The sequence below is a fragment of the Lactuca serriola genome, chromosome 7 (genome assembly GCF_051521515.1).
Source record: "Lactuca serriola cultivar US96UC23 chromosome 7, Lser_US96UC23_V15, whole genome shotgun sequence".
NCBI classification, from domain to species: domain Eukaryota; kingdom Viridiplantae; phylum Streptophyta; class Magnoliopsida; order Asterales; family Asteraceae; genus Lactuca; species Lactuca serriola.
Genome location: NC_136414.1, coordinates 131706814 through 131731471, shown reverse-complemented (window position 1 = coordinate 131731471; position 24658 = coordinate 131706814). Strand labels below are relative to the sequence as shown.

General features: G+C 32.8%; 2 protein-coding genes and 1 non-coding gene across 3 annotated transcripts; all 3 read left to right on the top strand.

The window, feature by feature from the left end:
* Window positions 1–783: 783 nt before the first annotated feature.
* Window positions 784–2839, top strand: LOC145064359 (uncharacterized). Its single transcript, XM_079011824.1, has 6 exons — window positions 784–965; window positions 1062–1128; window positions 1229–1339; window positions 1864–2008; window positions 2090–2119; window positions 2391–2839. Exons 1-6 carry the CDS (start codon window positions 784–786, stop codon window positions 2837–2839), a joined length of 984 nt encoding a protein of 327 aa, XP_078867950.1.
* Window positions 2840–4201, top strand: LOC145064358 (uncharacterized). The gene is made up of 4 exons (XM_079011823.1): window positions 2840–3070; window positions 3489–3520; window positions 3564–3763; window positions 3843–4201. Exons 1-4 carry the CDS (start codon window positions 2840–2842, stop codon window positions 4199–4201), a joined length of 822 nt encoding a protein of 273 aa, XP_078867949.1.
* Window positions 4202–20486: 16285 nt separating this feature from the next.
* On the top strand, window positions 20487–20571 carry TRNAM-CAU (transfer RNA methionine (anticodon CAU)). Its single transcript is given in 2 exon segments — window positions 20487–20524; window positions 20536–20571. It is a non-coding gene; the product is annotated as a tRNA-Met (tRNA).
* Window positions 20572–24658: the final 4087 nt, after the last annotated feature.

Sequence of the window (24658 nt, the reverse complement as noted above, 5' to 3'; positions counted from 1 at the left end):
CAATGTTATGTCCACATGTCAATTGGAAATTCTTTATCTACATCTCAATTTAATTTCATATTCAGTCATGTTTTATTTTTAACTTATGTTTAAAAAATATTGTTTTATATCTTCTGACGTTTTATCTCATTTCATCATTACATTTTCAAATTAGCCATTGTTATTATTATATATTCAATGTAGGTTATCTTCGGCAAATTTTACTATCTTCAAACAATTCTACATATATTCGCGATGACAGTGAAAATGTAAATCCAAATATATCATCCGCATATCAACATACAAAATTTCAATCTACTTCAACTTGTAATATTAAAACTCCAATGTGAGATGTTGCTAAAGAGAAAAGAAAACTTAGAAAATTATATTTGGATAAGAAAAGATCCAATCATATATCCACATCGCCTAATGGTATATCGTTTTCTATCGTATAGACTAATTTTTATTTTATATAATATATTTCATCTTACACGATCCTGAAAATCTTAAAATATTACTCATTGCAACATTAATTTATTTCGATGTTTTGCAAATGTTTTTATTAAACAAATTATTTGGACCATGGGGACCAGACTTTTGTGTGTACGATGTGTCATGCACAATTATGGACATATGAAGCCCTTAAAGGCATCACTTCTGGAAAGAAAACTACTTATTCCATGTGTTGTAGTAACGGAAAGGTCGAGCTTCCTTAATTAAAACAAGCTCCAACAAATTATCAAAATCTCTTTCGTTATGTTGATCCAAAAGGAAAAAATTTCATGAAGAACATTTGTCGATTCAATGGGTGGAAAAATTAATTCTTCCATTAATAGAGGTAATGCTCCATATGTTTTCAGACATAGTGGTCAAAATTACCATTGTATGGGAAGTCTTTTACCTATAGATGGATCCAAACCAAATTTTTCGCAACTATACATATATGATACTGAAAATGAAGTTTCAAATAGACAACACGCTTTCAGGTATATCTTTATTAATTTTTTATAAACCATTACTTTTAAAATTTTGATATAATGATTAAGCTGCTAAATTTTACATATAATCGTTGTTGTTGACAGTACACAAAAAAAAGGGGGCAAATCAACTTCTCATTCTCTTGATATTGAAATCATTAGCTTTTTAAAGGTCATGTTGGATTCAACCAATGAGCTTGTTACATGTTATAGAATGGCCAGAGATTGTTTTTATGAAAATCCTCATATAGATCTAAAGTTACATCTTATAGGAAGAAGGCAACAAGATGGAAGAACATATAACTTACCTAGCTACTGCTTCTGAGATTGTTGCTTTAATTGTTGGTGACATTGGTGATACAATTAATAATAGAGATAGCATCGTAACAACCAAATTCAGGAAGTCTATAAATATATAAACGAATTACATCCTGCTTACCTTGCCCTTCAATACCCACTACTCTTTCCATATGGGGATGATGGATATAGAGTTGACATGCCTCACAAGGATGTTGATCATTCAAATAATACCAAACGTCGTTACTGTACAATGAGAGAATTCTTTGCTTATAGAATCTAAGACAGAGTTAATGTTTCTTCATTAATTCTTAATTCAAGAAGACTTTTTCAACAATTTCTGGTTGGTGCTTATACGATGATTGAAACTGAGAGACTATATTACATACGCAATTAGCAAAAAGTTCTTAGATGCGAATCTTATGCAAATTTAAGAAGCGTGCAAAGTCATGCTAATAATGATATTTCCAACTTCGAAAAACTTGTTATCTTGCCTTCTTCTTTTATGGTTGGTGCACACTACATGATGCAAACCTATTTAGATGCCATGTCGTTTTGTAAGTGGTTTGGATACCCATACTTTTTCATAATTGTAACTTGCAATCCAAAGTGGCCTGAAATTAAAAGGTTTCTTGCTGACACCACGCTTAATCCCGAAGATAGGCCTGATATCCTTTATAGATTATTCAAAATTCAGTTGGATTCTTTGATTAAAGACTTAAAGAAGAAGCGGTTATTGGGTTTGATCCAAGCAGGTACCTTATATTACAATGATAGTTTTATCATTATGTTTTTTATTATCTTATAATATTATATTTATTTAAATGATTTTACAGTTGTTTATACGGTGGAGTTTCAAAAGCACGGTCTGCCTCACGCACATATATGTTTATTCATGCACTTTGATTACAAACTCCTTACCATTGAACATATTGATTGACTTATTTCGACTGAAATTCCAAACAAAGACGATGATCCAGAATTTTATGCACTTGTCAGTGAGTTCATGATTCATGGTCCATGTTGTTCTGCTAATCCTAAATACCCATGCATGAGTGAAAATAAGTGTTCAAAAAACTTCCCGAAGCCATTCTTGGAGAATACTTCCATTGATTCAAATGGTTATCATATATATAGGAGACGTAATGATGGATCTTTTTATAGAAAATTCAGGTGTTAAGTTAGACAATAGAAGTGTTATTTCATATCACAAAACGCTTTTGAAAAGATATCAAGCTCGCATTAATGTTGAATGGTGCAATCAAGCGACTTCCATCAAATATTTGTTTAAATATATTAACAAAGGTCCTGATCGGGCTACTGTTGAAGTTGTACAAAACAACAACGGAGATGATAATGATGATGCTCCAGTTGATGAAATAAAGAACTACTATTATTGTAGGTATTTGTCTGTATGTGAAGCTTCGTGGCGTATATTTGGATTTGATGTTCATTACAAATATCCTTTTGTTGTAAGGCTTCCGTTCCATCTTCCTGGAAAACAAAATGTTGTATACCAAGCAAATGATGATATTGAAGATGTCATCAACAAACAATTTGTTTCTTCTTCGATGTTCTTATCTTAGATGAGCTGTAATGGACATCATGAGGATGCACAAAAACTTTCTTATGTTGAGTTTCCTACAAAATTTGTATGGAAACAAGAAGATCGTTGTTGGGAGAGAAAAAAAAGGTTTTCTATTAGGAGGATTCACACAGTTTCACCTAATCTTGATGAAGCATATTTTTCGAAAATTCTTTTAAATAAAATCAAAGGTCCGAAATCATTTGTAGATATTCATACGGTTAATGGACAAGTATGTCATACTTTTACAGATGCATGTTATCCTCTTGGACTTTTAGAAGATGATAGAGAATATATTGATGCCATCGAGGAAGCAAGTCATTCTGATTATTATTTACGATTTTGATTTGCGACTATGCAAAAGTCTAATAGTTTGTCTAAACCGTGTTATGTTTGGGAAAATACTTGGCAATACTTATCTGATGGAATTCTCTACAATCAACGAATGAGTTTAAAGTCTCCAGGTATTATTGTTTTTGTCATTCCTTACATTTTATACATTACTTATATATTTTTCAAATGCTAATTATATTATTATTTGATATTTTGATTTTTTTATAAATATTTTAAAGCTTTTTTATTCATATTATTTTTATTTCGTGATAATTGTGTATATTTATCTTTTAATAATCAACTACGCAATTGTACAGGTTTATCCCTTAATGACGATCAACTTAAAAACGTAACGCTATATGAGATTGAAAAAAAATTCTACTCCAAAACAGTTTAAGCCTTAATGATTTTGTTGGGATGCATTACCTGGATCATGATTCGGTATCTTCTTCATACAACCGTTTCATTACTGAGGAGTTAGATTTTGATATGAACAGCCTACAAAAAGAATCTCATCAACTACTTGATTCATTAACTATTGAACAACGATCAGTTTTTGATGAAATCATGACAACTGTTAAACAGAAAAAAGGTGTGTTTTTTTTATGGATATGGAGGTACCGGTAAAACTTATATTTGGAAGACTTTATCTGTATCTATAAGATCTAAAGGTGATATCATTTTAAATGTTGCTTCAAGTGGTATTACTTCATTGCTACTAACTAGAGGTAAAACAGCATACTCATGCTTTATAATTCCTCTAAATCTTATTGAGGATTCCTTTTGTTCTTTTTTACCGAATAGTGATGTAGCCGAATTGTTAAAAAAAACATCATTGATCATATGGAACGAGGCACCTATGATTTATAAGCATGCACTTGAAGCCTTGGATCGTTCTTTGAAAGATATATTGAGTTGTAATCTTCGTGGCAACTCAAAAGTGTCGTTTGGAGGAAAAACAAATGTCTTTAGAGGCGGTTTTAGACAAATTCTACTGGTTGTTCCTAATGAAGCAGGCAAGACATTGTGAATGCTTCTCTAAGTTCCTCTTATATTTGATCAAGTTGCAAAGTCTTAACATTAACAAAAAAACATGAGGTTAAGTGTTCTCACATCTGATATTCAAGAAATGGCAAGTTTTGCAAAATGGATTTTGGATATAGCAAAAGGATGATAACATTGTCATATTATTATAATAAAGAGAAATTACAAGGGTTCTCAATGGAAAGCATAAAGACTACAAAGAATCAAGCGGCATATAAATACTAGTTATACAAAACCTTAATGGGCTAAAGACTAAAGGAGCCATAAACAAGTGGGCTAATAATATATAGGCTAACATCCCCCCTCAAACTCACAATGTTGTAGCAATAAGCATTGAGATTTTGTCACATAAGAACTGAAACCGAGAAGCCGATAGAGCCTTCGTAAAAATATCCGCAAGCTGCAAGGTTGATGAAACAAACGGAAGCGATATGGTCTCGAGTTGCAGGTGATGCGAGTAAAATGACAATCAATCTCATTATGCTTCGTCCGCTCATGAAAAAAAATTATTTGCAATTTGTATCGCACTTTTGTCATCACAATACAAGGGAGAACAGCTCCCCAATGAACAGAGGTAGGGGCAGTAACAAACTGACTGACAACATGAACAACATGAGCAATATCTGGACGAGTAACTGTGAGATAGACCAAACTGAAGGGTTTTAGTATACTACAACATCCTATGGTGCACATATAACCCTAAATGCTTTGGATCTATGATTTCTCTAATTATACATGCAATATTGTTTCCAACGCATTAAGCCTACAACTAGCATGGAAATGACATAATTAACATAAAAGAGAGTTATAGAATTACCTCTTTGTTGTAGCTTGTAGAACTTCTTGAGTTTGGCCTTTAAGAACTTAGTGCCCCAAGTGTTGTACCTCAAATGGAATCACAACACACCTAGGACAAGGATGACTTTTGATAGAATATCCTAACACCAAAATCAGCTCAATGATCTCCAAGAACACTAGTGTGCCATTTTGGAAGCTAAGGGGCTTCTTATATAGTGTGGCAAGATTAGGCTTACACCATGTAAACCCTAATGCGTATGAACTTCCATATTCCTTATGCTCCATGGGTTTAAAACCCCCATGGATCATCCATGGGTTGTAACATTGGTTTAGCCCAACCTAAAGAATCATGGATCATTGGCCTACACCATAAGAATGAATCATTTACCAAATCAATCCCCATATATTTAATTAGTCTCTTTTGATCACAAAATTAATTCCAAATTAAATCTTGATCAATACCAATTAAATAATATGATTTCATATTAATATGTTAGAACTTATAATATATTAACAAATCATAAATAAACTTTTCTCAAAAGTCCATCCAATCAAATTGTCCTGGTGATATGCAACCCAGATGGACCATGCTACTCTCGGTTCAAGTACATACCAATTATAGTTATGGGCTTAGACACCTAATCCAACTGTCTCCCACTTGGATTAGTCTAATAACTATTATTAAAGTACGAGTCCAAAATCCCGACTAGAAATCGTAGCTCTTAAAAGCCGTTGTCGAACTCTGACCTAGTCAATGACACGTCCATTAGATAAGGGATCATATATTCCTCCATTCTAGATATCATATGGATTGAGACATGGATTCTAATAATTCTCTATGTCCATCTATTGTTTCCCAATTTCCGATTTAAGACGACCGACTAATTGAACAAATCAAATCAGTCCAGGCTTGGCCAAGCACTTAGGGATGTCAACACTAAATCATCGAGGGGCCCACATATATTGCTTTTATCCACATGGGGTAAAAGGAACGGATAAACTTAGACCCAAATTTTTGCTTGTACCTACTCATCAAATTACACTCAACAATATGTTTTATAACACCAAGTTACTGGTGTGTTTACATACGTCAATGTGCAACCGACTCGCAACTACAACTCGCATGTCTCTGTTTCATGAATATAAGATATTATCGTCTCATAATCACTCGAGATAAAATCCATGAAGTGATTTAGATGCGCGTGAGATGAATCCAATACTCGAATTTTATTCCAGGAGTACTCATGAACACTACAGCCACCTTGTCCTAGACAAACTACAGACTCATTCATGACAGTCTTACCTCAAACCTACTTCCAAAGTATGATCGACTGTGGATGGTTTGAATAACGTAGTTATTCGGGAAATCAAAACATTCAAAGTGAAACACAAGAATAATACTAATCCTATACGGCCCCAAAACTTTTGAGTGTCATATTGATTACTCATTAATCATTGTGTAATGTTTCAATTTATCAACTTAACTAGGTATAAAACCCATGTATAACACGGGTTGATTAAAGAAAATAAAATATTAAAATGTAAATAATAAGTATTTTTAATATAAAATTTTGAAATAAGGAATAAAGAAACATATTAATTGCAATTTATTATAATATTTATTACATTTGATACTTTACATATATAAGTATAAGATTATGTGACTTTTAATTTTAAAAATTGAAAGAAACCATAAGTTGATTTGTGGATATTATTTATTTAAAAAGTTTCACAAAATCACAAGTGTCAAAACTCATTAGATATTGACATTTGACAAAATTACCTTCATTTATTATAGTAGATAGGTATAAAACCCATGTATTACGTTGATTAAAGAAAATAAAATATTAAAATGTATATAATAAGTATTTTTAAAATAAAATTTTGAAATAAAAAATGAAGAAACATATTAATTGCAATTTATTATAATATTTATTACATTTGATATTTTACATATATAAGTATAAGATTATATGATTTTTTTTATTTTAAAAATTGAAAAAAAAAACCCATATATTGACATGTGGATATTATTTATTTAAAAAAATATCACAAAATGACAAGTCTCAAAACTCATTAGATATTGACATGTGGCAAAATTACCTTCATTTATTATAGTAGATACTTGAATTAAAACAATAGCTATGACATACTCCAAGCATGCACCCTATGTTTGTCTATGGTCTTGACTTTGTGAAATAGATCAATTGAAAAAACATTTTAATGATGCTCATATCACAATTCCAAATCTTTATTGCAAATGTAAGAATTCCAAATTATTGTCATTGCTAAATTTTCATGTAATGCAGCCTTTGTAATGTCATGGTACCAAAAGTCACAGAGACTTGACCAACGATATTACAAAACTTTCCACTGGAGATTGATAACAAAGCAATTCCAAGGAAGCGAAGTCTCAAATTCAAAATACATTCCTTTGAACATCCTTCTTGCATTAAATTTCCTAATATTACACAGATTTAAAGAATAACTTCCACTTATGGAAACATTTCCACATTCCCATTTTGACTATCACTTCTGAATAAGAGTTGCCTCTTTTCAGAATATGTCAAGATGGTCCATCCATTTTATACTTCTAACTACAAGCAACCAATCCTTGGTGAACCTTACATTTTCCTTAATAGTTGTTAACCACTTTAGTCATATCCAGGTCTAGTCCTTTTTGCCTCTTAATGCCCTAGGAAAATTTAGAATGCGAGAATATTTTAGCATATGCAATCGATCCTATACCCGAAGCATATGGGATGTGATTCATAATGTCATTATACTTGACCAGTCTTTTGCTACAATATTTATATTTGCCATGTTCTCATCATTCAATATATGAAGAAGGATGTCATAATCATAATCAGATTTTGAGAACGCAATTAACATTTCCATATAGAATTTCCTTATGTCATATTTTTTCAACATAACATTCATATATGTCCTTGACTAAATTTGATTAAAACTCAATCTAAGCTTTTAGAATTGAAATGAAGTATAATTTCCTCTCCCTTAATTATAGCAAAACAACTTGTTAAATCCACAACTTTGCGAATTGAAGCTTTTTTTTTCTATAATCAACATTGCTAACTCGCAACACTTATAATGATCATGCTCCCACTAGCATAATAATTATTATCTTACTAGCATAACACTTATTTTCCCACTAGCTTTAACATGTATTCAGAAATTAGCTGGACTTCTAGAAATCAATACTTATTGGCTTTCATTACCAAAGTTCATATTTCTGATACGAGATGCTTCGATAAAACTTTATATAGGCTTCTCAAATTCATACACCTTTCCTTAGATAGCTCACATGTGTGTCTAAACAATTTTAGAACTTACAGCCATAAGTTTGTAATGTTTAGACCTTTGCCATCTCTCACAATTCGAATAATGAAGAAGGATTTCGTAATCACATAATCAAATTTGAGAGTGCAAATATCACAATTGCTATCTATTAAAATCTACTTAGCGAAATCATTTCCTCAAAATCATTTTCATGAAGCGGAGAGAAACCTTATATCACTTAGATTTTATGGTGTATGTGTTCCTATCCATGTGTATTTGTCAAAACCATAATCACAAGACAAGGTTAGTGACAAATCCAAACTCATATGGACTGAACTTGTTCATTCTTAATTTCTTGTCACTTGGTAGCACAAGGTCCTACCATGTCTTCCAATTTGTTAAGCAGCTCACCCATACTGATCAATGAAACTTTCAATAATCCAGGTGCTTTGACTTATGCAAACAATTGAAAACCCATAGAACTCACATGCATAGTCAAATTTAACTTGAATGGACACAGAAATAAGAATATGTCAACACGCTAGGTTACAAACCTCAAGTCGTGTGCTAGTGATAAACAGTAGGTTTTATTCTTCATTAATTCTTGAAACTTGTCAAGATCCTTAAGACTCCCACTGACCTGTTGACATATAAGATTCTCTTGTCAAGAACCATTCCTTGACAAACAAATATTCAAAGAGTTAGTGCGGATTCTTATCAAGACAAACACTTCACACAATTGGTCTTAGTTGGTCTTTATTTTATCCAAAACATCACAACTTACCAATTTCAAATGTACAAGAGTAAGAAACATGTTACTCTACATTTGATGAGTGTTACAAACCTTCTTAACTTAATGTCACTCAAGGCACAAGCTTGGAGTATGACTCTAAGACTTATTTTTGGAACGAAGTATGACTCATCTTCTAGATTTAACCATTTCAACAATTCACGATTCCTCTTTTTAGCCATACAAATGCACTAAGATATCCTTAGAGGATCAATTGTGACATGGTTTTCATAATCATTAAGATGATCATAAAACACGATACTCAAGTACTCTCCCATCTTTTCAGATTGGAGAAACTTCTATCTTTCTGCCTAATTTGATTCTTCTCATTCGTTCTGCCATACATTGAACTTTTCCAATAATCCAAAACTATACTTAAACTTGTAAGCATAACCATATTTACTAAACTTTAGTAAATCATGACGAATAGTCTTATCTCTCTTTGTGGTGGACCTGACCAGCGCACAACCAAGTGTACCCGATCCCCTACTCCTTTACTTGACTCACGTATACATGTGAACAAGGAATTAGTCTTAATTTCTCAAAGATGAAAATTCTCATTAATCACACAACACAAGTTTCATGATTCCAAGTTCCTATCCAATTGAAACTTGTGTGGTGAGAATCTTTCCTTATTTGGTAAATTTTGACACTACCACAAATGAAAGAATCAAATCCATTTTTCAATATTGATAGAAACATACATAAACATCAATTTTCACAAATGTCATTGTAAGGAGATATGAAATAAAACAAAATCAAATTTTTATTTATTTATAAAACGCAAAAAACTTTTCCTTACAATGCAATTACAAGTGAAAACTATGTTATTACAAATTTCTAAGCAATCTATCATAACTCTTAAGCAGCAGCTCAAAATTCCGATCATCGAACCATGCGATTGAAATCCATCTCCGCGACCAGATTCAGCATACTCTTCCTTTAATCTTCCTTTCACTTCATCGATCCTTCAAAACATCAAAATGTAATTACAATACATCATGTATTAAGGATCTCCAAATAGGAACTTAATAGAGTTAGATGGTTGACTTGCCTGAAGCAGAGTCAAACTTTTTGACTTTACCATCCTTATGATCCTTTAGGTAGATACGGCAATTTCGCAACCAAAGTCCCTTCTTTTGGCAACATATGGACTCTTTGAGAATGGTACATGGGACTATCTCAGACTCATCCTTTCTCTTTACCATTTGGTCAAATGACTTGACCATGGCCGATCCCATTCCATTGGGAAGAGAAAGCTTTTTTGGACTTTCAATGTTACCATTTTCAATGTCCATGGAAGTTTGGGAAGTAGATCTTCCAATCAAATTTGCTTTACCAGTGCACCAAATCATTGTTGATTCAGCAGCAACAAGCAAATATGTTAGATCAATAAGGTTCATGTCAGGATCTCCCATATAGTAGTCCTTAAAGAACCCGTTATATGACTAAGGAAGTGACTGAAGAACCCATTCAACAGCCAACTTCCTCGAGACCTCGACACCCAACTCTCCCATCTTGTCAATATGTAACTTCATCTCCAAGATGTGAGCACATACAGACTTTCCTTCCTGCCAACATAGAGCTATCCTTTGCCACACACTGTCAGTCCCAAATTAGTGTGTCGGTTAACCACACATGCTCCACTAACGACTTAACAAGGTGCAAAGTGCAATTTCATGGGATAGCACCATATTCACATTTTTCCTAAAGTGACTAAGATTGGGAATTTATAAGTGTTTAGTTACTTGGTATTTTCATTATAATTTTAATGAGAATGTCCTATCTTACCCGTTCGGCTAACGACCCTCCACCAGTCAAGGAAGTAGTGGGTGAGAGTCGACACCCATTAAACTGCCATTTTATACGCTGTAACCTTATACCCCCTTATAGACCGGCTTCATGAATGAGGCCTACTAACGGTAAGACTAACTTTTTTTCTTATACGTATATATAAATATTAGACCTATAATATTATAATAGTATAAGGGTTGAATTTTAAACTTTTAAAATTCTAGGGTTTGGAACTAAATTTTTCAAAGTGAGACTTTGCATTTACAAATTCCAAAACCTGAGGGAAACTTTTGAACTATTCAAAAACTTTTGGTATCCATAACTTATGAGTTTAATATAGGTTTAATGAAAAGACTCTTGACATTCCATAACTTGAGGACAAGTTATGGAGTTCATAAAAACATTTATGTAAAAGACTCTTCGAGTTGCATAACTTGAGGACAAATTATGGAAGACTTAAAACCAGTGTTGTAAAAATCCTGATTAGGTCCCAATTAATCCCTAGGCGCTACTTGACCGATTAGAGAGCGCCTAGCGATTAATCCATGCATACTAAATGATTGAAAAAGTAGAATCCGATGAAATTTAACACTTTGAAGAAGTTATATCTCAATATAAACTATTTGAGGTATGATTACTGTTGTATTTATCATATTAACCTATTTTGTTATGATATTAGTGGTATTTATGAACTTTTATATGATATTAGTCATATTTAACTTTTTAAAATCTAACAAATTAGCAATTAATGATCCCCGATTAATCTCTGCCTAGCCGATTAATCCCTTAACCCCAGTCCACCGACTAGCAAACGTCGAGCGATTTTTACAACATTGCTTAAAACCATTTAAGATGACATTTAAAAATGAGACCTTTCATTTTCTATAACTTGAGAACAAGTTATGGATTTCACCAAAAACAATTAGATAACAAAATCAAACAATTTGCCTATGATCTAATTAAACTCGTAAGTTAAGATAATTCATATCAAACAAGTTTCAAGAAATTAGCCTAATCATATAAACTAATACAAATCACGAAACTTTGACAATTATCATTTATTTGGATGACAATCATCATTACCATATCAACAAAATCAAATTTTATGAACCAAAACATTTTGTAGTAATGATTCTAATCTAAAACAGGCCAAAAAAAACTCGAAAAACTGATGTCTAGACAGGAAACTCGTAGAGCCCGATATTGGACTCGACGAGTCCAAGGAAAAACTCATCCTACTCGTCGAGTCCAAGCATGGACTCGTCGAGTAGGGCAGTCAGACAGCATTTCAGCTTTGAAAAAAAAACACATTTTGAATCAAGTATAATAGAAAACCACCCATGGCTCTGATACTATTGAAGGGTTTTAGTATACTACAACATCCTATGGTGCACATATAACCCTAAATGCTTTGGATCTATATTTTCTCTAATTATAAATGCAATATTGTTTCCAAAGCATTAAGCCTACAACTAGCATGGAAATGACATAATCAACATAAAAGAGAGTTATAGAATTACCTCTTTGTTGTAGCTTGTAGAACTTCTTGAGTTTGGCCTTTAAGAACTTAGTGCCCCAAGTGTTGCACCTCAAATGGAATCACAACACACCTAGGACAAGGATGACTTTTGAGAGAATATCCTAACACCAAAATTGGCTCAATGATCTCCAAGAACACTAGTGTGCCATTTTGGATGCTAAGGGGCTTCTTATATAGTTTGGCAAGATTAGGGTTACACCATGTAAACCCTAATGTGTATGACCTTTCATATTCCTTAGGCTCCATGGGTTTAAAACCCCCATGGATCATCCATGGTTTGTAACATTGGTTTAGCCCAACCTAAAGAATCATGGATCATTGGCCCACACCATAAGAATGAATGATTTACTAAATCAATCCCCATATATTTAATTAGTCTCTTTTGATCACAAAATTAATTCCAATTAAATCTTGATCAATACCAATAAAATAATATGATTTCATATTAATATATTAGAACTTATAATATATTAACAAATCATAAATAACCTTTTCTCAAAAGTCCATCCTATCAAATTGTCTTGGTGATATGCAACCCAAATGGACCATGCTGCTCTCGGGTCAAGTACATACCAATTATAATTATGGGCTTAGACACCTAATCTAACACAAACTTCCCACAACAGTGCGATAAAGGTTCGGATCAGACAAAGGAACACCATCAGTATGAGAGTATTGTGCATTGGTTTCAAGAGGGGTATTAAGAGTCCGATTGTCAGAGAGGCTCGCCCATGTAAACAAGTCAGATATATATTTAGTCTGAGAAAGAAAATACCCTTTCTTAGAATAAGCTACCTCAATACCCAAGAAATAACTCAGCAAGCCCAAATCCTTCATAGCAAATCGATGAGCTAGATCATATTTCAAAGACTCAATGCCACCATGGTCATCACCCGTAATAATCATGTCATCTACATATAAGGACAGAAGAATTTGTCCTACACTCGAGAATATAACAAACAAAGCAGAATCGTGATTACTCTGGACAAATCTAAGAGAAGTAATCATTGTGGAGAATTTCTCAAACCATGCACGAGGGGCTTGCTTGAGACCATACAAAGCTTTACGAAGCCGACAAACCTCACCCGGCCGATGTTGAATTCCTGGGGGAGGAGTCATATAAACCTCTTCATGGAGGTCACCATTCAAAAAAGCATTCTTGACATCCATTTGAAGGATAGCCCACTGTTGAATGGATGCAACTGCAATCATAGTACGGACTGTCGTCATCTTTGCAACTGGGGCAAATGTCTCCTCGTAGTCAAAACCATACTCTTGGGAATACCCTTTTGCTACCATTATGGCCTTGTACCGCTCAACAGACCCATCATCTTTTGTACCGCTCAACAGACCCATCATTTTTTGTTGATATCTTGTACAACCAATGACAACCTATCGTATGTTTCCCAGGAGGAAGGGAAACCAAATCCCATGTATGAGTCTAATGAAGAGCAGTGAGTTCCTCAGCCATAACATTTTGCCAAATGGGATATAAAGCAACTTCTCTTTATGATTCAGGTTCAGACAAATGACGAATACTCGCTGTAAATGAAGCAAATGGTCCTGAATTTGTAGAGTAAGTAAAATCTAGAAGCTTGGTGGACTTGACAGCACGAGTAGATCTCCTGAGGGGTGGTGGTGGAGGTGAATCCTCAATTTCAACAATCGGAGGAGTAGGCTCAGGAACATGGGGTGTCGAGGAACTCTCTGAAGAAGTGGGTGTGTCATGAGCTAAAGAATCAGGTGGCGTAGATGGGTCTCGAGCCTCTATCTCTTCATTAAAAGGATCAACATGCAGAAGATCGGACTACGTTACATTGTGGGCTGTAACAGGAATTGAGTAGAAAGGAATATGTTCCAAAAAAGTGACATGTCAGGAAACATATAACTTCTAACTCACAGGATTATAGCAACGGTATCCTTTTTGTCCAATACCATACCCCAAAAATACATAAATAGCAGATTTTGGCCCCAACTTGTTCCTCTCAACATGAGGACGAAGAACAAAACAAGTACATCCAAAACTCGTAAGGAAGAGTAGTCTGGTAGATGGCCATACAGCTTCTCAAAATGAGACATTCCTGAATTCAATGAAGTAAGGATACGATTAATCACATACACAGCAGTTAGGACTACTTCTCCCCAAAAGGCACTAGGGACCTACGCAAACAGGAGCAATGAGCGGGCAGTCTCAACAATATGATGGCCTTTTCATTCTGCCACACCGTTTTGCTGAGGTGTGTCAGTACACGAGGACTGGTGTATAGTACCATCAGAATCGAGTAACTGGGTAAATCATTAGAGGTATATTCACCCCTAAGTAACACCTGAAGCACTTAATCACAGCCGAATGTTAAGTTTTAACAAGAGCTCTAAAATTACTGTAAATATCAAAGAAATCAGATATGTGTTTCATAAGATAAACCCATGTATATCGAGTGTAATCATCTATAAAAGATACATAATAGGTTGACCCATCCTTTGTGGATACTGGTGTAGGACCCCATACATCATAATGAATAATGTCAAAAGGAGCAGTAGAATAAGACATACTTTTATTGAAAGGTAAAACAGAGAATTTTGCCAGTTTACAACCACTACAATCAGTGGTGGAACCGTGTAGGGGCCTAGGGGGGCCATGGCCTCCCCGCTTTTTGGCATACTAATGGACAAATTCATTAAGAAAATACTTGTCAATAATTTATATCGTTGTTTTTATGTTGAATATCATTTCAACTTTCAAGTAAAGATAAAAGAAAAAAATATATATCTCACACAATCAAAATGACGGGGGCAAAGAAAATTGGGAGAACTATAAATTATTTGAAAATTAAAACCATGATTCGAAAATAAACAAGATTTAAAAATTTTCAAAATATCAAAACTAAAAACCTACTTTCACAATGTAAGAGGTTTAAAGTCTCTCAAAAATTGATGTGGTTACCCTACCGTATCACACGGCGGCCGTCCGTACGTAGTTGGTGTCGTTCTTCTCCCTATCACCCGTTGGTTGTCTTTTTGTTTGCTCTCCAGTCTCAACTTCTCGATGAGTTGCTGGAACCGTCCTGAGGCTCTCCTCTCGGCCTTTAGATCACCGGTATCCGCCTAGACAACATTTCCTCCGCTCTCTCAAAGTTAGTTGCTCTCTCTGTTTCCCCTTTGAGTCTTTCCCTTGACTGTCTGTAATGAGTTCTACCTTTTTTTTTCTTTGACTGAAACTATTTTAATAAAATATAATTTTACATCTCCTATATGTGCTATTTAATTATGAAATGCAGAATACCGTGTACTCTCATTGTTTTTACTGTGATCCTAACTTTTGTGTCACTTCATTGTCTCACTATTAACTATTATTATATTGGTTTTATTATTTTGTATTGTGGAAACTAGAAAGTTAAAAACATAAGGAATTGTCAAGTTAAAATAATAAGTATTATTTCGTGTAGTAGAAAAAAGAAGAAATTGTCAAAGTAATAAGTATGTAGTTAATAGTTAATTTGTTATGTTATTTTAGGTTGTAATTTCTTGTTAAGATAGTTGTTTGTAAAAATTATTTGTAAATGATTGGTTATTTTTTTTATTTACAATCTATATACGTTTAGTTACTTAGACTATTTATATGTTTGTTTGTTTCTCAATCAATGAGTTCAAATTTGATGACCAACATAATAATATTTCATAGTAATTGTATTGTTTAGATTTGTTTATGTCTTTGGATCAAATCAAATACATGTATAAAGTGGTGTTTTACACTTTGGTTTCGGCCCCCCTAGTTGTGGTGGTCATGTTCCGCCCCTGACTACAATCAAAAATAGCACAAGTGTCTAAATGACCCAAAACACCACTAGATGCTAAAAAACTCAAACGTGATACAGACACATGTCCCAAACGAGAATGCCAAAGATAAAACTCAAACGACAAAAAGGACTCAAACGGAAAGAAGATAAATCAATGCTGGAGGCAGCAACAGCAGATACTTTGAGAACCTCCCAGACATACAATTCCTCCACCCTACGGCCGATCTCAATCATCTTCTGGGTGTGTTAATACTGTATAACACAGACGTTATCAGAAAAGAACACCTAGTTACCAAACTTACATAACTGAATGACTGAGGCAAGATTCAATGTGAGTTTGGGAATGTAATAAACATCAGAGAGAGTGATATGAGAAATAAAGACAGACCCAACACCCTCAACTAGCATATATGTATTGCAACAAATAAGTAAATGATGACAAATGGGGAGTCATATGATGGGTTGCACCAAAATCTAAAATCCACAAAGATGAGGGAATACTTGAGGCACCAGATGAAGTAGGACCAGAGTGAGACATAGATGCAGACATAGCAGTGCGATTAGAGACCAAATATTGTCTGAAACTCTCAAACACCTTGGGATCAAATGCAGATGGTACCATGTTTCCAACAAAATCTGTATCAACTGGTGGTATAGCAGCAGTAGCAAATTGTGGAGGACGAGGAGTACCAGAGGAACGTGGCCGAAAATTATGTTGACTAGACCTATTTTGTTGTCCCGACCGAGGTTGACCAGATTTACCCTTGTTGACTAACAATGGACACTGAGCTTTCCAATGATTTTTCTGTTTGCAGAATACACACTCATCATAAGCAACCCTTGAAGTTTGTCGAGACTGATTAGAGGAAACAGCAAGCACAGCATGAGCGGGAGTAGAAATAGAGGTAGCTTTAAACCCTTTATCCGCATGATACTTGATACGAGTCTCTTCTGCAATTAACTTATGGACAACAAAATCAACTGAGGGAAGAGGAGAGCGATGAAGAATTGTTCCACGTAGACCTTCAAAATCAGAACACAGGGCCATCAAGAGCTGGACCAAGCGTTTTTCTTCCCTCCTCGCAATGTAAGGCCCAAAATATTTTAACTCTTTAGATTCAGTAAGAGCCAATTGATCCCTCAGATCAGACATAGCATCATAGAAATCTTGAATACTCTAGTCATTTTGTTGAAGGCACGAATATCATATTCTAACTAGTATTGCTTAGCAAAGTTGGACTGAGTATACAGCTCTCTAAGTGATTCCAAACTTCCTTTGTTGTATCATATTTTGCCAACTGCATACCAATGGACTGAGTAACAGAGTTATTAATCCAAGTAATGACCTTGGAGTTATTAGTCTCCCAAGCATCAAGCAACAAATCAAAATTCTTAGTTTGAGGCACTGAGGGTTTGGCTTTAGTCCCAGTAACATAGCCCCACATATTCTTCCCACGAAGGAAGTTCTTCATAACGTAACTCCAATATGTATAATTCTTTCCATTCAGACGAGTACTGATTGACTGAGAGAATCATCATTTCCAGTCATGTTGACAATGAATAAATAACCACAATAGCAGTATAGCAATCTGAGAATGAAATGAGTAACAAACCAGTGGAAGCAATCAATTGGACAACAAATCAACAACAACAACGAGCAACAATGAATCAACACATCAACGACGAATACCAGCTACAACAATAACGAATCGACTGCTACATTAACCCTAGATGACTGCTACAACGAATACCATTTCGATCCACGCCATAGATGACTGCTACATACCATGATAACAATGTCATATGATTATAATAAAGAGAAATTACAAGGGTTCTTAATAGAAAGCATAAAGACTACAAAAAATAAAGCGGCATATAAATACTAGCTATACAAAACCCTAATGGGCTAAAGACTAAAGGACCCATAAACAAGTGGGCTAATAATATATAGGCTAACAAAGTTGGTGGTTTGAATGTTGGCGAGGCAACTATTAATATTCCCACTGATCTTCTAATTGTTGATTCAGTTGATCCTATTGGTTCATTAATTGGATTTGTCTATCCTTCTATTGTTGAAAATGCCAAGAATCCGATTTATTTTCAAGAAAGAGCAATCCTTGCACCAAAGAATGAAGTCGTGCAAGACATGGGTAGATTTTAGAAATTGGTTGCTTTCATGAATGATTTTCAAGCAAAACATGGGTAGATTTTAGAAATTAGACAGCATTTGATGTTTGTTTTGTAGCGCTTTGTTGTTGGTTGATCTGTTTTGATGTTTTTGTAATGTTATGTTACAAATCTTGTTTGTTGGTCATTTGGGGGAAAAGGGATACATGAAGTTTAGGTGGTAGTTTGTTGAATCATTCTGGATTATGAATATTTCAAATGAAATGACATAATCTGGAGTTTTTGACCAAAATGGGGTTAGTCAAAAAAATATTTACCAATCTAGTATAGTCTCAAAAATATTTACCAAACTAATGTTTTCTTATTTTTCTTGTATTTTTTAGTTTTTCTTGTTGTTTTTATAAAACAATTTTTTATTTATTTCTTTTATTTCAGTTTTTTAATGGTTTGTTTTTATCAAAAAACCGATGCATCAAAACCGAACCACATCGAAGATATATAAAATAATAATTAAATCCTAAATATATATTATAATACCATTTTGTAAATATTTTTTGGTAAATATTTTTTTCAATAACTTTATTTTGGTTAAGTTCATTTTTAGTCCAAAGCAAATGTTTAGATGGATTTATAATATAACGTGTAACTACTTACTAATAAATTGATATTTGAAGTTTGGTTGATTTTGTTGTAACTACTTACTAATAAATTGATATTTGAAGTTTGATTGATTTTGTTGTAACCTTGTAATACACATTGTCAATTAGCAGAAGATAAGTTTTGCTAATGAGTAATGATATCAATTTCTTTTGCTGCCCAAATAATCTTGCACAAACACAAAGTCGAAAACTAAATTAAATCCCCACTAAACGTGTTTTTAATTTTATCAAAAAAATTTAGAATAAATTCAAATCATCATTAGTAAAAAACATTAGTAATTTCGCATAACAGAAGGCCGGAGGGAAGGAAAAACAGTAAGGGCCAAGGGGTGATATCTTTTGAAAGTGTTGGAATGTCGATAATGAAAACTTAAATCTCTGATCAAATACAAAATATAATATATATTACTATTAGTAGTATTTTTAAATAATGTGTATATAACATGAATTTAGGATTTAAATATTATTTTATATATCTTTGGTGTGATTGGGTTTTGATGCATTTAGGATTTAAATATTATTTAGGATTTAAATATTATTTTATATATGCATCGGGTTTTTGATAAACAAAATATTAAAAAACTGAAATAAAAGAAAAAAAAAAAAGCTGATTTAAAATAAATAACAACAACAAGAAAAAATAAAAAATACAAGAAAAATTAGAAAAACACTAGTTTTGTAAATATTTTTGAAACTATACTAAATTGGTAAATACATTTTTGAATAACCCTATTTTGGTCAAAAACTCCATAATCTGTTTGTTTTATTTCTGGCTATAGTTGCAGAATATGTACATTTATTATACAGACATGTCAAATTGTTCACTAGCAGAATCAGAAATACATTATAAAAGGCAACATGGTGATTTAGTATTGAAGCTCAATAATTTTGACGACAGAATCATGACCAAACTTTTGGCAAATGACAACACGATCATGGGACTTGATGAGACCAATGGCTTTTCCATGATCAATGAGATGTTTAAGATTGGCTCATTTGTTGCACTTATTGACTCGGCATGTTTCCAAATAATGGAATAATATAAAATAACAAAATCGTGCCTCCCTTGAGTTCTAATAAAATTAGAGATAACTTTGGAATATGATTGCGCATGTGGCACTATAAAAATATATGGAAATAAAAAGAGATTTTGGAGAAGGGGGAAATCTTACAGGATGTCGTGTCGAGGATCTGCAAGTATTGGAAAGAGGCCTCTAACAATAAGAGTTTGTCTTGCCTAGAATTTTTAAAAACCAGAAGAATTAGATGTGTTATTTAACATAAGTAAATAAACTAGACCATTTGATAACGTGTTGTGTACCTCAGAAAAAGCACCAGTAAATAAATGTCCCTCGTAGTTGATTTGTTTTGAACGGGGGAAACAAAACAGATATCACAGGCATTGGTGGTTTATATTTTGTTATAAATCTGCGCGTTGAAATATAAAAAATTATATTAGTATTCACATTGGGGTGGTGGCGCAGTTGGCTAGCGCGTAGGTCTCATAGCTAAAGAGTGATCCTGAGGTCGAGAGTTCGAGCCTCTCTCACCCCAATATATTTTTTCCTTTATATTTTTTTCATTTACGTCTTTTTGCATAGCAGATGACAATTACAGTGTTTTGCATAGCAGTGAAGTAAAATGAATTACTGAGTATTGACCTTTGACTTGCTTAACGTAAGGAACATGAACTGTGAATTCTCCAGCATCTAACTCTCCAAGACCTTAAAAGAAATTGCAACATAAGCAATCTAATGATCATTTGTTTTTGTACCTATTCAAATGGTATGTGGTTTATCTATGTGTAATTAGCTATGGATAGTAATATATTATAAGAGAAAAAATTAATAATATGTTGAAGGGGTTGGGTTTATATGATCAATAATCAGTATCGAATGATATTGCCAATAACATACGATCATATAGGGTCACCCCTTAATCAAGTTGGTACTTATTAATATTTATGCATGAGGATACATAAGAGAGTCTTATGCATGATAAAAAAAACTAGTTTTTTTGGCCATTCCATCTCTCTAAAACCATAGGTTTTTCTACACAAAATACTTTCTCTCTTTTGAAGTGGTTTTTGGTATTTAAAGCCTCCTTGACTTATCTCTTTCAGTGCTTACTGATATTAAGTGCTTAAAGACTTAAGATACTCAAGAATGCAATAAGAAACTAGTATTCAAAGTGTCTTACTCTTGGTGGTGGATACTTCTAGAGAAGATCATACTCTTTGATCTTGTCATCTACCTCAACACCCCAAAACCTAGTGAGCTCAAAGGTTCTAAAGGTTGTCATTCTAAAACATCTTATGGTTATGTTTATATCATTCTAATCTATGTAAAAGGATCCTTGATAGGTTTGTTGTAAAATTCTCTGAAACAAACTAGTTATTTTTAAAAGCTTTCGTTGCTAGTTTTTGTAAAAAAAAAAATTAAAACGCTCTATTTTATGTATCAAAACTCATCACTGGTATCATAGCCATCTTTTATACGTTAGAATGAATTTTTGTGTTTGATAATCTTTGTTTTTTGGAAAACAACCATGGATTTCTTTTTGTCTAAAGAAATGTCTATATTTGTTTTCTTTGGTAAATTGTAGTTTAAATGTGTTTTATTTTTTATATAACCATTTTTCCATGTATTTTGGTTATATAAAAGTTGTCTTAGAAAAAACAAAGAATTGTTTGTTAATATATATTTTTAATGCTGTGTATAAACACACCATTAGGACATTTGTGATTGTTATTTATTTATTCATATGATGATGTAATAGATAGATTAGTATTTTTCATTTGTTCATTTTATGTGTAATAAATTAGTTTAGACTAGTTTGCGTGTGTGGGTGTGTGATCTCTAAGTATTTTTCTATGCATTTTTATGATTTTTATGATTTTTATGATTTTTTTAGGGTTTTCTATTTTCCATAGAACCTAAACCTATATATATATATATATATATATATATATATATATATATATATATATATATATATATATATATGATGTAACAATATGGAGCAATGAAGAATTTATCAAGAAAATTATCTCTTGAAGATCTTGAAGTGTCCTAATAAGTTTTTTAGAAAATCAGTTAATAATTTTTGTGATGGCTTATAATAATTATTACTAGAAAATGGTTTTGTTTATACATTTATAATGCATGTTTATGACGTTTATTTTTAGTTACTATAAAATATTGTATATATGAAAATATGTTTTCCATGCTAATAAACATTTTGACAAAAATAACATCAAGTTAGGATTTAGAATTTTAAATAAAAAGTTTCCAACATAAGATGTAAAAAATTGAGTTTTTTTACAAAGAGTTTTAATTTTAGAACTCTTAAATAAACAAAATTTTAAATAATAAAAAAGGTTTAAAATATTTTTTAAACTTAATTTTAACTCAATGACTCTATAATAAAAATAAGTTTTATTAAAATGTTAAAAAACGGTTCCTAACGTTATAACTTTAAATTAAAAGTATTATTTTTAACCGGTAAAAATAAATGTAAGATTTAAGACAAAATTGCAAAAATGGTCCATGTGCTTGTTGAATTATGTGGTTTTGGTCCAAAAATGTTTTGTGATGTAAAAGTGGTCTAGTTTCGGATATTTTTAGTGATTTTGGTCCTTGCACACTTAAAATGACATTTATGCCTTTACATTTAATTTTTTCAATTTTTATAATTGTTTTTTGTATATTAATTATTTGTAACATTTTTAACATCTAGTCATTACTTTTTCGTAATTGAATTTTCAAGTATATCATTCTATAACCATACATATTTTTAACGTCCAAATAAAGATGTGGAAAGTGCAATGTTGTAATAGCATTTTATAACAATATAGTTGTATATTATGTGTAAACATAGGTTATCCAAGAATCTTCTGAAACTAATTCCTTCCACATCCCCATCTCCGCTTCACTTTAGGGCATCCGACAACGACATGTTTGTTGATGACTGAGGAGTAATGTCAAAGTTTACCAAGTTGAAACATCACTTTAGCATGGAAGCAACTGAGGAGAAACTCAATCGAGGGTCTACCATCAATAAGGATCTACAAAATGCTTTCAATCCTTTTCTCTAATCCCAAGCATCAATCCCAAGCAACCCTGCCAAATGGGTCATACACGCCTATGAGCAAGCGCTTTAGTTAAACCATAAAGAAGTCACTTGAGAACTTTCGAGAGTTTCTATTGGATAAATCTCGAATTTCTAACTGCCCATCTAGCCAAATCTCGTGAACCTAAGGTCAGATTTCCCACTTCTTTTGTAAGCAGAAAGGCAACAACTAAGGAGTATATACATGAAGACCGAAGTGATACAGTTTTCAAATTCTGGAATTGTTTTACGGTGAATGTCATACTCACTAATTTCTTTAGAGACTTTCTGAGCCCAAGTTCATGTAAGATTTTGTCGTTCAATTGAAAAAACTTTACAAAGATCTAAACTTAAGGCGATCAAATACATGATTTTTTTTTCTTTTGAGAAACGGAATTCAAATAAACTGAGAAAAGCATAGATACGCTTATAGATATGGGGGTTGGATGAAACCATAAAATATGGTTGCTAAACAAGTTGTTTTAAATAACATAAACATCAATAAAGGAACATCTATGAGAACCGAAACTACTAGAACGTACTAGAAGATTGTTAAGAACTATAAAGGATTAGAAGGTGATGGGAGTATGTATTGAAGACAACGACATAATAGAGAAAGAGAATGAGAAGAACGGGGGGTGTATGAGAATGAAATAGAAAAGTGAGTGTTTGATACAAAATATGTTACTATAAATATTTGGGTTATTAGATCGTTACACAAACGGTCATATTCTTGTTCTATTTGAAAAGTGATTGTTAGATAACAGTAATAAAACCAAATAAAGAGAACAAATGATTAAGCTATTAATACAATATATTTTATTACTCCAATGTATATGAGTATAACACATTAACACACATAATTTATCGGCGAGTCACCCATAAATTTTAATACACATTTTTTTATAGAAGTTGTGACATAGGCTAATTTGTCGCAAAAAATTCACCGATTACCGGCAAAATATAATAATTGTTAAAGTTGGCAATTTTCTCGTTAAAAATATAAAGAATGTTCTTCTAAATCAAATGCAGGGCCGGTCCAGACGGTGGGCAACCCGGGCGACCGCCCAGGGCCCACGACTCAACGGGACCCAAAATTTCTGGATTATATAGTGTATATATATAAACCAATTATTACCAAAATGATTTTTAGGGCCTAAATTTGGTTCAAACTCAAACTAGCTCAAAAGATAAACAATTTGACTTGCTTGTTATTGTTAATTGAACATGATTATAGTGAAGAATAAATGATTTTTTTTAATCTTTATTATATTTTTCTTTAAGGGGCCCTTTTTTCTTTTCGTCCTGGGCCCCATATACGTTTGGACCGCCCTGTGTAACTGTGATGATCCCCTGGATAAAGATTAAACAATGTCCAATTAACACCATCAAATGTCCTTTCCACAATCATATGATCAAGGATCAGAGAGCGTATTTATATGTTGTTATGAAAAACGAAAATCATAATTCCGAAATCATGACCAAGGCAAAACAAAATTGAAAATCTTTTTCCTGTAAAAACTAAAAGAAT

Excerpts from the sequence above, each read along its gene's own strand:
- LOC145064359 (XM_079011824.1), top strand. The coding sequence starts at position 784 with ATGGGTGGAAAAATTAATTCTTCCATTAATAGAGGTAATGCTCCATAT. Across the intron at positions 1,129-1,228 it reads AAATCATTAGCTTTTTAAAG|GAAGAAGGCAACAAGATGGA; the intron begins GTCATGTTGGAT and ends TACATCTTATAG. Across the intron at positions 1,340-1,863 it reads TTAATAATAGAGATAGCATC|TGGCCTGAAATTAAAAGGTT; the intron begins GTAACAACCAAA and ends TGCAATCCAAAG.
- LOC145064358 (XM_079011823.1), top strand. The coding sequence starts at position 2,840 with ATGAGCTGTAATGGACATCATGAGGATGCACAAAAACTTTCTTATGTT. Across the intron at positions 3,521-3,563 it reads ATGACGATCAACTTAAAAAC|TTTAAGCCTTAATGATTTTG; the intron begins GTAACGCTATAT and ends ACTCCAAAACAG. Across the intron at positions 3,764-3,842 it reads AACTGTTAAACAGAAAAAAG|GTGATATCATTTTAAATGTT; the intron begins GTGTGTTTTTTT and ends TAAGATCTAAAG.